This window comes from Pituophis catenifer, unplaced genomic scaffold (assembly GCF_029215685.1).
Source record: "Pituophis catenifer annectens isolate HBS135680 unplaced genomic scaffold, rPitCat1.0.hap2 SCAF_8, whole genome shotgun sequence".
Taxonomy (NCBI): Eukaryota; Metazoa; Chordata; class Lepidosauria; order Squamata; family Colubridae; genus Pituophis; species Pituophis catenifer.
Genome location: NW_027256888.1, coordinates 70,617,208 through 70,631,596, shown reverse-complemented (window position 1 = coordinate 70,631,596; position 14,389 = coordinate 70,617,208). Strand labels below are relative to the sequence as shown.

Sequence of the window (14,389 nt, the reverse complement as noted above, 5' to 3'; positions counted from 1 at the left end):
ATCGTAACTTTGAATCTGGGTCGTAAGTACCTTTTGGGGGGTTTGTCATTTGGTCAAACAATTATTTTCTTACGCTTATTCTAGACCCCCATCCATTCCCCACCACAAATATTCCCCAAAGCGGGCAAAGAAAATCTGCCGCCCCCTAATGGAGAGCCAGAGGAAAGCTCTGATGAAAACGAAGCCATTGACCAGAGCAAGAAAATCCGGTCCCCTTCTCGGAGAGACAGCTACAGTGACAGCAGTGGGAGCGGCGGGGAGGAAATCGTCACAAACCCAGCCAGCCCAAAGTGGAATTCTGCTTTGTATCAAACCCCAAGCCAATACGCAACTGAAGCACCTAGTCCTTATGAGACATCCAGCAAGCAAAAGGAAGCGATCCACGCAGCGCTTTGCTCTCCTCATGAGTCATCTAGGAAGCAAGAAATGGAGAACAGGCATGTTTCATTGGTTGACTTCATAGCGTGTGGTCTTGCTTGTGTTTTATTTGTTCAGTTGTGTGAATCTGAGCCCTGTTAGGCTTTCTGAAGGCAACTGTCAAGTTTCATGTGTCTTCTTTATCCATTTATCAAAATAGTGGATTTATTTATTTTTTTATTTTATTGAATTTTTATACCGCCCTACTCCCGAAGGACTCAGGGCGGTGAACAGCCATAGAATAAAACATATCAATACAAAATTTAAAATAGATTAAAACGAATTAAATAATTTGGCTGAACAAATTTAAAACCCCAATAATTTAAAACCAGATTTAAAATTTCCATTTAAAAGGGGAAATTTGATTGAATTTTTGCAACAGACATGTTTGTTGTTAGCAAAATGTTCCTAGCCATTGTCTAAATACATTTTTCTTCCAGTTCATTTCTCCTAATGCAAATGCAGTGAGCTAAGAGAAAAGTCTTTGGGCTAAATAATGAGAGACAGAATGGAAAACTGCCCTCGCCACACTTCCGTGACGAGAATTACACCCTCTTTCTTTCTTCCATATGGAGATAATCAGGGTGGGTTAACTGGGATGAAGTGTCCTGAAAGCCCTATTTCAAAGCTAAAAATTTAATACAATTAACAAATTCCCGTACCTCTGCAATAGAGCTGGCAACTCTATCCACTCTGTCAGTGACTTTGGAAATGATCTTTTTTCCTCCCTTTTTTTTGTCTTGTAGCAATCCTCCATCACCTCTGTTAATGGAATTGTCACCCATAGCAAACCAAAGAACCATCACACTTAATTTTACAGAAGAAAAGTTCAACTCTTCTATCTCCGACTTCGCATCTCCACAAGGCAGATTGGCACCTCTGTTCAATCAGCTTGAAAAACATGCAGATGAATATGAACCAGTAATTCCCTATTTTTTTTTCTTCTGATTGTCGATTGTGGGTATGGGTAAATTGCAGAAGTTCAACAAAATACAGGTTACTTAGCTGCTGCTGAAAAGCTAAGTAGGGAATTCTGGGAGTTGAAGTTCATATATCTTAAAGTAGCCAAGATTGAGAAACGCTGGTCTGGCCAATAGCCATGGAGTTCCCAGATGGTTCTACTGTTCTGACTTAGGCTTCCCCAAACCACAAAGCAGACTCCTTGTCCCAACAAAAACCCCTTTTTATTAAGTTACTGTGAATTATTCTTCTCATTCACATCCAGCAAAGTCTTTCAATGGTGAATTTCCAGTCACAGACCTTATCTGGCTTGGGGAGCTGCCAGGCTGATATCTTCAAAACTTGGAAAGGAGTCTTGGAGAGTCATGAATTAAGCGAACTAATTGTCTCCTGCAAACTCCATTCTCCTTTCGCTCCTCTTTTATTCCCTCTAGGAGGGGCCATTCATCGTCCACCTGTGGCTTTACTCCCAAGTCGACCCTTGTTCTTTAGCTGTTCCCTTCATCTGGCAACTCTGCGCATGCGCACACTGGGAACAGGCTCCAGTTGTTTGTCTGCCTCACTGATGTCTGTCTCCGAAGGCAGCTGATAACTGGCATATGGCCCTGGCCCCCTCTTTGCCTTCGATGCAGAGCCCTCATTAGAGCCTTCCCCAGACTCCAGGACTGGCCCATGTGCCTCCCCAACCTCCTCACTGTCTGAATCTGCTGCCAGTTCCGCTGGCCACTGGTGGGCCACAACACTTCCATCCAGTTTATTTATTTATTAATTCAACTTATATACCATACCAACTTTGCTTTGCTTCTAAGATCAACCTGGTTTGACTATGAGTGGGATATGCCCTAATGAGCTCTCTTTTTGCCAGTGTTAATTTGAAATAGGGGAGGAAAGAATTCTATAGTTTTGTTATAAGAACATTAACTCTTTTATATGGAGGACAAAAGTCAAAGAGAAACTTGGCAGAATGAATAGAAATGGGAATGGAGTGAATGGTCAGAAGCTAAACTGATGAAGATGGAAACATAAAGTTTCATTCACGTTTAATCCTCACAAATGTCAGTGTAGATCTTTTTCATTTGAAGAGAATCTATTTTTTCAAGCAGAAAATTGAAGCTTGATATCTCCAATCACATTGATGAATTGGTCCCTGGGAAAGTACCCCAACATCCTGATTTGCATACTTACAAATAAATATGCTTTGCGCTGGTTTTCCCCTCCTTGCAGAAAGTTACTGCAGTATGGTGCAGTATGAAGATGGAAGGCTCTAAGTGTATACAAAAACACAAGGAAAAGAAGAAGAAGAAAGATAGGATATCAGAAACAAAACAATAATAGTAAATATTAGAAGGTGGGGGGAAAAAGAAATGAATAAAATGTGTTCTGTCAGAGAGACAAAATTATGTGAAGGTGCTGTTAAAGTTAAGCTAAAAGCCAGCGTGATTTAAGGAGTAGACTAGGACAGGGGAAGCCCATCTGAAATTCCCACCTCCTACTTGAAGTTCATTGCATAATATTGAATTATGCATCACTCCTTAGTTCATGCAAAATTATTTGATCCAATTGTTGGGTGGATATAGTGCACGAAAGAGAAATTCTCTTCACTGACTTGAGTTTTTGAAAAGATGGCAAGATATAAAGTCTCTTCTTAAAAATAAATATTGTGTTGCATGAAGGCTGTCAGTTCACAAGTAATAGGTTAAGCTACAAATGTTTCTTGTGGGATCAAGATACCCATCCAGAAAGATAATTGCCTACTGAATCACTGCTATTTATTATGCTGGCTTATCAGATCTTCTGATGTAGATACAACATCAGGCCTATAAAATTCACTTTAAGTTATTGAGGACTGAACATCTTCAAGAAGTATCACAAGAACCCTGAAAACATAATTGTTTTGACAGTACAAGTGAAGCATGCCTTCAGTTTTAATCTTAAAAACTTGTTCTTTGTGGGTTGAGAGATGCCTGGAGGGGATCATCATAGACTGAGATGATGCTGAAGCAGCAGATTCTGTAGAATGTCTCTCAGAAGTAACTTGAAGGACATGGTAGGACCTTCAAGTTAACATTGACGTGGAAAATCAAAATCAACATAGAAGACCCAATGCAATGTAGGACACCCATCACTGATTTTCCCATGTTTTATTTTTATTTACTGGAGGAAGAGAACAATAGGAATTTCTTTTCTTGCTATTGATATACTACTAAATGGAAGAAGAAATAAAGAAGTTTCTTGGATGAGAAGAAACGTCTTGAAGGAAAAATTAAAGTCCAGTTGCCTTTTGAAAAAGCACCTTTGGGACAACCGTGACCTGAATGACTGAGAATCTCCATAGATACTGAATGGAAGGAGTTTGTTTTTTGTATATGTTAAATTACTCTTTACTCTATTGCAGTGATGGCTAACCTTTTCCGGACTGAGTGCCCAAAGCACACCCGAACCCCCAAAATGCAGTGTGCGTGCGGGAGCCCCTGCACACGCTCCACCCCCTACACATGCGGCGCCCACACACGCATGCGCACGCAGGTGCCCTGCATGCATTTCTCACATGCGTGTGTGGGCCCCCCCCACGAACCCCACGCATGCGTGGCAGAGACCCGAAGACCAGCTGGCTGGTGGGATGCGCATGCACGACGGAGCTGAACTGGGGCAATGGCTCGCGTGCCATCAGAGAGGGTGCAGCATCCCAGCTCTGGCACGTGTGCCATAGGTTCGCCATCCAGCTCTATTGCAAAAACAGAAGGAAGAAACTACTATGCAACTAAGAGAAACTTTGGGGAGGGAGATTTATTAAATCAATGATGTTTTTGACTCTACCTGCACCTACATTTTCTATTATGGTCAGAATTAGAATCTCCACGTAGAATGTTTTAGCTAACAGCAGAAACATTTTTGGATCTGAACTTCCCATCTTATGTATCTTTTCTGTGTTATATTTTTTTAAAGTCTGGAAGAAAATAACTAGGCATAAGCTGTTTTTTCCTACATCCATATACAGGTTTTATGTAAGCCACCTGTGCAGAAGCTGTATTATCTCCTCTTTTATGTTTTCCTGCCAGATGCGCATTAGATGCTAGATGTGTACAGCGCCATCATGCTTTTCACTCTGGTATATAATAAAAGTCTCTTGTTCCTTAGGAAGTGGAACTCCATGTAGTTCTAACTAAATCCGAGAAAGGTAGCCTTGGCTTCACGGTGACAAAAGGCAGTGATAATACCGGCTGTTATATCCATGACGTAGTACAAGATCCTGCCAAAAGCGATGGGCGGTTGCGACCTGGAGATCGTCTAATCAAAGTGAGGAACATTTTCAAATCTAAAACATATAAAGGCTGTACAAGAGAAAAGGATTTGAAGGGAACAGAGGTCCCTGAGCTGCTACCAGAACTCTTTATATTATGCAAATAATTTGGACATCACCAACTCAAAATTGTTGTTTGATAGCATTTTTCTTAAGTGCAGATTATCTGTTTGAGAACTGTTGGAATGGTTCTTTGCAATGGCTTTAACTAGTGGTGATTATTATTGTTTATTAAGCTAGTATCCTATCAACCTGACTTGTTTTCCCCTTCCATTCAATCATACCTGATTCTCGGAGACTGCCTGGACAGGTTCCTGCTGGGTTTTTTGGCAGTTTTTCAGAAGTGGTTTTGCCATTGCCTCCTTCTTGGGGCTTAGAGGAAAGTGTCTGGCCCAAGGTCACCAAGCTGGCTTTGTGCCTCAGGTGGAAGTAGAACTCATTATCTCCCAGTATAATGAGGTAATTTACCAGGTAAAGGTTCCCCTCACACATATGTGCTAGTCGTTCCTGACTCTAGGGGGCAGTGCTCATCTCCATTTCAAAGCCGAAGAGACAGAGCTGTTCAAAGACGTCTCCATGGTCATGTGGCCGGCATGACTAAATGCCAAAGGTGCACGGAACGCTGTTACCTTCCCTCCAAAGGTGGTCCCTATTTTTCTACTTGCATTTTTTACATGCTTTCAAACTGCTAGGTTGGCAGAAGCTGGGACAAGTAACGGGAGCTCACCCCGTTATGTGGCACTAGGGATTCGAACCGCTGAACTGCCGACCTTTCGATCGACAAGCTCAGTGTCTTAGCCACTGAGCCACCACGTCCCAAACAAAAGTTTCTAGCCTGTGCTATAACTTCTACACCAAACTGGTTCTCTATCTGACTATAACCTTGTTTTATAAGACACGACAAGTATTTTTAATACTGTGGATTATTTGATGAATGTTTCATAGTTTCAATTGTTTTTTTTTTCTTCATTCTTCATTTGTGTTTTCTTTCTTCTTTTATTAGTTAACGATCATTTTTATAGTTTACAAATATCTATTGACTTATTTGAATCAATAATGGGTATAAGACCCACATCATCTCACCTCTCTCTCTCCCTCTCTCTCTCTCTCTCTCTCTCTCTCTCTCTCTCTTTTTCTCTCTCTTTCTCTTTCTCTGACATTCACATCTGCAGGTTAATGAGATAGATGTTACTAACATGAGCCACACAGATGCAGTCAGTTTTCTCCGAGCTGCTCCAAAGATGGTCATGCTGGTGCTTGGACGTGTTCTGGAACAACCTAAGATCCCTATATTTCCTCATCTATTGCCTGACATTAGCCTTACCTGCTCTGAAGAAGAATTAGGTAATCCAGTGATGAAATGTAAAATTTGTTACTACTGGTTCTGTGGGCGTGGCTTGGTGGGGGGTAATGTGACTGGGTGGGTATGGCCAACTTTATATTTATATATATATATATATATATATATATACACACACACACACACACACACACACACACACACACACACACACACACTTTTAAAAGCATTTTTTCTACAATCTCTTCGGCCAAAGAGGTTGTTTAAAAAATGCTTTTAAAAGTCTCTGACGATCCCAGCTGAGTTGCCTGATCATCAGAGGCTTTTTTTTTTCTTCTAAAAGCATTTTTTCTACAACCTCCAGCCGAAGAGGTTGTAAAAAAAATGCTTTTAAAAATCTCTGATGATCAGGCAACTCAGCTGGGATCATCAGAGCCTTTTAAAAGCATTTTTTTTACAACCTTTTATAACCTGAAAGCATTTTTTTCGGCCAAAGAAGTTGTAGAAAAAATGCTTTTAAAAGTAAAAAAAAAAAAGCCTCTGATGATTGCGCGGCTCAGCTGGGCATAGGCGGGGGGGGCACGCAGGGATTTTTGCTACCGGTTCTCCAAACTACCTGCCACCATCGCTACCAGATCGGGCAATCCGGTCCGAACTGGGAGCATTTCACCCCCGAGGTAATCCCACATTTCATCATGCTCCCCTTTTGTTGCCTTTAAAGTTCTACCTTTGCAACTGTGTTTTTCTCCCTTTCTTCCAGGTATTTCCCTTGCTGGTGGTCATGATAGTCTTTATCAAGTATTATATGTTAGTGATATCAGTCCCAAATCTGCCGCAGCCATGGAGGGAACACTTCATATTCTGGATATCATCCATTATATTAATGGGATCAGCAGTCAGGGAATGACCTTGAAAGAAGCCAAGAGGGCATTGGAAATAGCTCTTCCGAATGTGATCCTGAAAGCAACAAGGTATTTCCCTGGAAGGCCTACCTGTGCAATTGGTCTGATTCAGTCTTACCTTTATTCTAGAATCGTGATGGCGAACCTATGGAACGTGTGCCAGAAGTGGCACGCAGCGCCCTCTCTGATGGCACGCAAGCCGTCGCCCCAGTTCAGCTCCGCTGTGCATGCGCGCACGCCTCCCGCCGGCCAGCTTGTCTTTGGGTCTTTGCCACACATGCACAGGGGGCGGGGCATGTGTTGGGTGGCAGCATGCTCAGGGGGTGGGGCGCATGCAGGGGATACGCATGCACTGGGCGCATGCAGGGCCCGCATGCGTGGGGGCGGGGTACATGTGTGGGAGCCGCACGCACATTGTATTTTGGAGGTTCGGGTGCGAGTTCACGCTTTGGGCCCTCGGTCCGGAAAAGGTTAGCCATCACTGTTCTAGAATGTGATCTGATCATACTAAGTGAAGTTTATTTGTTGTTCATTTGCTAAGTCATGTCTGACTCCTGGTGACCCCATGGACCACAGCACTCCAGGCCCTCCTATCCTCCACTGGCCAAAGTCATGTTCACTGCTAAATGCCTCTGGAGATTCTCAGTCGTCCAGGTCACAGTTGTCTCAAAGGTGTATTTTTTCAAAATAGAATAGAATAGAATTCTTTATTGGCCACACAAGGAATTTGTCTCCTGGGCATAAGCTTTCAGCGTACACACAAGCAACAAGTGATAAATCATGATCATAACCATCATAAAAATACATTCATCATAAATCATAAGATACAACATTCAGTGATCGTCATAGGATACTAAATAAGCAATCAACAAATCGTACTAGGATACTAAATAAAACAATATAAATCGTAAGATACAAGCAACAAAGGAACAGTCATAAGAAGATAAGAAAATTGGTAATAGGAAAAATGAGAAGGCTAATAGTAATACAGCCCTATTGGGTAGTTTGACAGTGTTATGGGAATTAGTTGTTTAGCAGAGTGATAGCATGGGGGAACTGTCCTTGTGTCTAGTTGTTTTGGCATGCAAAGCCCTATAGCGCCATCTTGAGGGAAGAAGTTGAAACAGTTTATGTCCAGGATGTGAGGGATCTGTAGATATCTTGAGGAAGGCATTTTGCTTCTCAACCAAGAAGCTGACTGAACTGAAGAAGCTTCTTGGATGAGAAGCGAAATGTCTTTCTCCTCCTTCAAAAAAAAGAAATAAAAATAGCCCAGCTGCCTTTTGAAAAACCACCTTTGAGTCACGTTCACTGTGTTGATGGCACTATCTAACTATCTCATCTTCTGCTGTCCCCTTCTTCTTTTGCCTTCAACATTCCCTAACATCAGGGTCTTTTGCAATGAGTCTTCTCTTCTCATTTGGTGGCCAAAGTATATCAGCTAAAGTTTGCTTAGCCATGATTTATTCATCAATCCATACTCCGCTGGCATTATTTATTACGCTAAATAATAGAACACAATTCATATATCTTCCATCCAAGACAAGATGCAATTTACTCACTATTAAAAAAATTATTTGGGTCCTTGTCCTTCTGATCAATGTCTGTCCATGGAAATCAATGGTGCTTACATTATATTTCTAGTAATTAATGACATTTTAAATATGAAATAGATAAAATTCAATGCGGAACTACTCCTGGAAAAAAAAAAATTTAAGCCTCTGATGGTTTAACCTTGAGACTTGGAAATTATTAGGTAAAACTTTACGAGGCTGGGAAGGTTAAGAAATAACAATCATTTGGATTTCTTGAAAGATTTTTACTGCTAGTAGGGTAGGATACAATAACAGAGTTGGAAGGGACTTTGGAGGTCTTCTAGTCCAACCCCCTGTTTAGGCAGGAAACCCTACACCACTTCAGACAAATGGTTATCCAGCATCTTCTTAAAAACTTAATGAAGCTGAATCTTGAAAGCCTACCAATGTAATTGTCCCAAACAGTTAATACCATGTATATTTAAGGCAGAGTTACTCAGAATCTCTTTCTCATGTTTCCCTGTTCCTGAATCTCTTCTCTAATGGCCCTATTTCCTTTCGTAACTTCTTGTGTGCCCAAAACCTGTTAGGCATTCCATGATACTAGGTTACTTCTGATAGGACCGGTCTCTTATGAAAAGTTGGTGAAACATCACCAGTCTTAAATATATTTAGGGGGGTAAAATCCATTTGTATTCTAGGCAAAAGCTGAATGTAAAGCTTTTTTTCTCTGATTTCAGAGATGGCCACCCAGTATTCCCAAAAGCTAAAGAACATGAATTCGTTGGTCTGAAGTCCATCAAACAGAATGGTAAGGGCATAATTTTGAACACGTTGACCCTCTCTGCAAAATAATATCCTAAGGATATGAATGATTTTCAAAAGAATGTCACACTGAGTTTAATAGAACTCCTTTGCCCAATATAAATAATTACTCCATAAGTTTGATCTAAATGAGAGTTTGGGGTTAGGGAGCAGACGTATTTCAAATATTTGATAATGTTTATTTGATACCTGAAGGAAATAATATAATTTTCATGCCCAGATAGCTTTATCTGTTACTATAAAATTAAAAAAATAATAATAAATCAATCTTGTTTTCTCCTCTGCCTTCCTTTTTTTTAAAGGCTATTTTCAGGGAGAACTTTGTAGCAAAACAGAAAAGGGACCTGATAATTGCAAAGTAAGTAATCAAGAACATTATTTTGTATAATTTGCACTTATAAAACATGAAGCACAATGATGAATTATAAGATTATAAAATTACAGTCAAAAACACCTGAAAGAAATACACTGAACACCCTTAAAAGTAAAATAAGGAGACACATTTAGGAAGCTCTGTATTATAGAGCTCATTCATTCATTTATAGTTAGCCTGTTTATTGCTTTTTATCGTGAGTAAAGAATGACTGGGTATAATTAACTAGAAAAAAAGAGAAATATTTAATTACTACAGTCAGTCAGAAGGAAATACAGATAATCCTTGACTTTCAACTACAATCGAGCCCAAGATTCCTGTTGCTAAGTGAGACATTTGTTAAGTGAATTTTGTCCCATTTTATGACTTTCCTTGCCACGTTTATTAAGCAAATCACTGCAGTTATTAAGTTAGTAACACAGTTGTTAAGTAAATCTGGTTTCCCATTGACTTTGCTAATCAGAAGGTTGCAAAAGTTGTCACATAACCCTGGGACACTGCAGCCATCATAAATATGAGTCAGTTACCAAGTGTCTAAATTTTGATCATGTGATCATAGGGATGCTACAATGGCTGGAAGTGTGAAAAATGGTCATAAGTCACTTTTTTCAGTGCCATTGTAACTTCAAACGCTCACTAAACGAATTGTTGTAAGTCAAGGACTGCCTGTATATGTTGTTCACCTGTGAAATTAAGAGAAAGGATGTGCATATATCTGAAGGAAGTATAGATATAATAAACTGAATGATCTTTTGGGTTGGAATTGAATTCAAACAAAGAAATGTAGATTTAACCATGAATGAAAAGACTATGAATTGGTGTCATCTAGGTTTTTTTGTAAATGTACATGAAAATAGAAATCTATCCTTTGGTAGTTATTGCATGTTATACTCTAGTGTATGCTGATAATAAGTTTGGGAAGAAAAGTGTGCCACGCTCTGATTTAATGTGATCCAGAAATATATATTATTATGTGATACAAATGAGTGAGTGAGAACAAGACAACAAAGTACAAAAAAGTAATTGAGCTACAAATGAGAATGGTCCCAGATAGCATCTGCTTAAAAAATATATCATTTTAAGATACGTGGTTTAATCATAAGTTTATTAGTTCATACAAATGGCAGTGGAATGAATCAAAAACCATAACTGCTCTGGGTGTTTATAATGAAAGATAGAAGGAATGATTGGTGGATACAATGGGATAAGAGGCTTGGTGCGTGGATAAATCAATTTTTGGAAATTACAAGAATAGATCTTAGGAAAAAAAATAGACATAAATCTACAAAGAAATAGAGAAAAAATGTGAAGGGGGAAAAATCGTAGGAAGAGAAAGTATGACTCCTGTATACAAAAGAGGATAATGACTGGAATAAATAAATGGAAAACAGACATAAAAGGGTGTGGAAGCTTCTTGGAACACAATGCAAAGAGTTATGTTGTAAAGTGCCACAGATGTATGTGTAATTATATCAATGGAAGGCATGAAAAGAATGATTGGATGTGAAAAATCTCATATAAAAGAACATTGCAAAATGAGGGTGAAAGATGTTACATAATGCATAACGCATATAGAAAGTAAAACGATAGTTGTCAAATAAGTAGTGAAAGATAAATGTGCACCTTGGTAGAATGTTAGAAAAGGTAGGAAAATGGATGGATAAATAGCAACAGCACCTAACCCAGGGGGTCTGAACCTTAAATACTCAAAGAGCCATTTGGACCCGTTTCCCACAGAAAAGAAAACACCAGGAGCCACAAAACCTGGATGGGCGTGGCCAACTCAATGTCACTCACTTCCACCAGTCACATGACACACACCCCAGCCACGCCTACCCAGCCGATCATTAGGGCAGAGAACCAGTTGTTAAAAACCACCGGGAACCATAAAATCCTTTTGACATATCTCTCTCTCCTCTCCCTCCCTCCCTCTCTCCCCCCCCTCCCCCTCTCTCTGTATCTCTCTGTCTCTGCCCTGGCTGCTTCTCCATCCCCCGCCGTCGCCCTTACCTTCTCAGGCCAGGAGAGGAGTGTCTGGGAGGGGAGAGCGAGGGGTGGGGCCAGCCAATGGTGGGATCACCTGACAGGGAGCCACAGCAGAGAGCCCAAAGAGCCACATGCTGCTCCGGAGCCACAGGTTGCTGACCCCTGCTTGACTTATATACCGCTTCACAGTGTTTTACAGCCCTCTCTAAGCGGTTTGGATACACTGACCCAATTTTCAGGTATTAAGGCACCCATTTAATGCTCAGGTCATGCCATGTCTTATCTCAGTCTCACATGGGACTCTGAAAAGAGACACAACTGCTTTAAAGAGGTTCTGCATTTACAGGCTTTCAAAGAACTCTGGTAGTTCTTAGGATTTAATTGAGATTTTTTGAAAGTAAGCTAATGGATCTTCTGAATCCTTCTCATAGTCTAAGCAGTTAATCCTATATCACAAGGAGTTCTTCGGTTTAAAAAAGCTTAATTTGTCTTGGTTGTTCTTAGATTAATGGTGAAACAAATAGCAGCCTTCAGCTGAAAAGCCTAACCCAGGATCTCATCTCTAAAGAAATGCCTCCAAGTGATACCATTTTTCAGGCCTCAGATTTTCCCAACTATAACAACAACAAAGGTAATGACACTGGGGTAAGATAGTCTATTTTTCTAAGTCTTAGGAGTTTTCTGGAATAGCACCCCAAATTAGACAATCTGTTTGGTATAATGGTTAAGATGCTGACCTAGAAACCAGGAGACTGTGAGTTCCAGTCCTGCCTTATGCACAAAAGCTTAAGTGACTATGGGCCAGTCACTCTCTCTCTCAGACAACTCACCCCACAAGATGGTTCTTGTAGGGAAAAAGAAGAGGAATGAATATTATATATGTTCCCCACTTTGAGTTACTTACAAAGGCAAGATAAAAATATAATAAATAAACAACATTATGAGAATGATACTGTTTTTGAAGGAGTCATCCTATATTAGTGTATGTTGTCACTATAAATTTTTAATCATATGCATCACTGTGTGCCCAAAATGCGCAAATGTGTGGGCGCCCGACCCCCCCCAAATGCAATGTACGTGTGCCCCCCGCACGCGCCCCACCTTCCCGCTCATGCGCGCATGCCCCCCATGTGTGCCCCATGCATGTGTGCGCAGCCCCATGCACGCACCCCACCCCCACATATGCACAGACGGCCCCCCCACATGCACGGCAGAGACCTAGTAACCAGCTGGCCAGTGGGAGGCACGTGCGCCTGCATGACGGACCTGAACTGGGGCAATGGCTCACGTGCCCACAGAGAGGGCCCTGCATGCCACCTGTAGCACGCGTGCCATAGGTTCGCCATCATGGTTGTATCATCTTTGGGCCAGGGCTTGACATCATCACCCTAGGATGATGTAATTCAGAATTCATACATAGCACATCAGAAAAATAGATCTATTCCCAAGAAAGAATCACAATCAGTCCTTAACTGAAACTTTTTGTATTATCTTGATTTCTCCTCAGCAATAATATTTTAGTTTAGTTTTTTAGTTTATTTTGGATTTATATACCGCCCTACTCCCGAAGGACTCAGGGCGGTGAACAGCCAAAGATAAAACACATATAGTATAAAATTTAAGAAACAATTTAAAACACATTAAATAAATTTGGCCCAAACTGATTAAAACACCCCTGTTTTTTTAAAAAAACAAATTAAAATTAAACAATTAAAAGGAGTTAGGCCAGCCCAGCCTGCTGGAATAAAAAGGTCTTGAGGGCACGGCGGAAAGTGCGTAAATCTGGGACATTAACGTTCAAGTTTTCTTTATAGCAGAAGTCCAAGATGAAGATTCTTACGATGAGGATGATCACAATCAAGTTATTCAGTACCTTTTAGATGTTGTCGACGAAGAAGCTCAGAATCTGCTAAATCGTAATAATTCTGCATCTGAGAACCATCATGCAGGTACGGCTAAATTAAAACCTCAGGAAAACCAGGTTATAAGCTCTGACACCATAAAGTATGAGCAATTCCAAATTGATGTGATTTTACAAGATGGATTTTTCTGAGAGTGGAGCATTTATCAGATCATTAACATATACGGAGCAGATGTCTTCTCAATGCTGATTTGGTTTGCAAAAATGTTAAATTCTCGGGAAGCATTTTTCTAGTATTTGTGATGAATAGAGCCAGCGTTGGTTGAAGAAATCTTTGTTTTAAGTTCTTTGTCTTGAAACAGCTGCAACCCTTTGTCAATTAGTACTTCAATTACAGATGGGAAGGTCCAATTTAAAAACAAATCTGGAAAAGCAAAAATTAATGCATGTATGTTGGAAGTGTTCTGCATACCCTTTTTTATTCTTGAGAGAAAAAGGCTTTTTGGTAACGGTGTCTGTATTTTGAAGCATCTTTCTATTGGGAGTTTAAGAAACATAGGTTTCAATAGTTGTTTTGAGTTTCTGTGGTTTCATGCCACAGTGTACTTGATCCTTTAAGATATTTGAAGGGACTTTTGACCGAGATTTCAGTTGTTCAGTTGTGCAACATTAGGCATGGAGTTGTACAAAGGTCTATATTTTGTTGTTTTTCACATTGTCCTCTTCTTTTTGCACTTCTTTGTTTTGTCTTTTTTTTATCACAAAAAAACCTTCATGGAATGGGTGGAGCAGCCTTCAGCATGTCTGGCAGACTGCAGCTTCTAAAATCCCCCAGGATTGTCCTGTTGCAGTGTTGGTGGCAAACTGTTGACTAACAACAACACAATTTCCATGTTTTTTCAGTACGAAACAAGAGGATTAAGTCTCCA

General features: G+C 40.3%; 1 protein-coding gene across 1 annotated transcript in view; it reads left to right on the top strand.

Annotated features, from left to right (window-relative positions):
* PTPN13 (protein tyrosine phosphatase non-receptor type 13) overlaps nucleotides 1-14,389 on the top strand; it is a 134,273-nt gene that overhangs the window by 105,484 nt on the left and 14,400 nt on the right. The window contains exons 29-37 of the mRNA XM_070948109.1: nucleotides 85-437; nucleotides 1,164-1,338; nucleotides 4,516-4,674; nucleotides 5,851-6,022; nucleotides 6,739-6,949; nucleotides 9,156-9,226; nucleotides 9,543-9,598; nucleotides 12,104-12,230; nucleotides 13,414-13,548. Coding sequence (XP_070804210.1) covers nucleotides 85-437; nucleotides 1,164-1,338; nucleotides 4,516-4,674; nucleotides 5,851-6,022; nucleotides 6,739-6,949; nucleotides 9,156-9,226; nucleotides 9,543-9,598; nucleotides 12,104-12,230; nucleotides 13,414-13,548 — 1,459 coding nt within the window. The remainder of the gene's footprint in view (nucleotides 1-84; nucleotides 438-1,163; nucleotides 1,339-4,515; nucleotides 4,675-5,850; nucleotides 6,023-6,738; nucleotides 6,950-9,155; nucleotides 9,227-9,542; nucleotides 9,599-12,103; nucleotides 12,231-13,413; nucleotides 13,549-14,389) is intronic.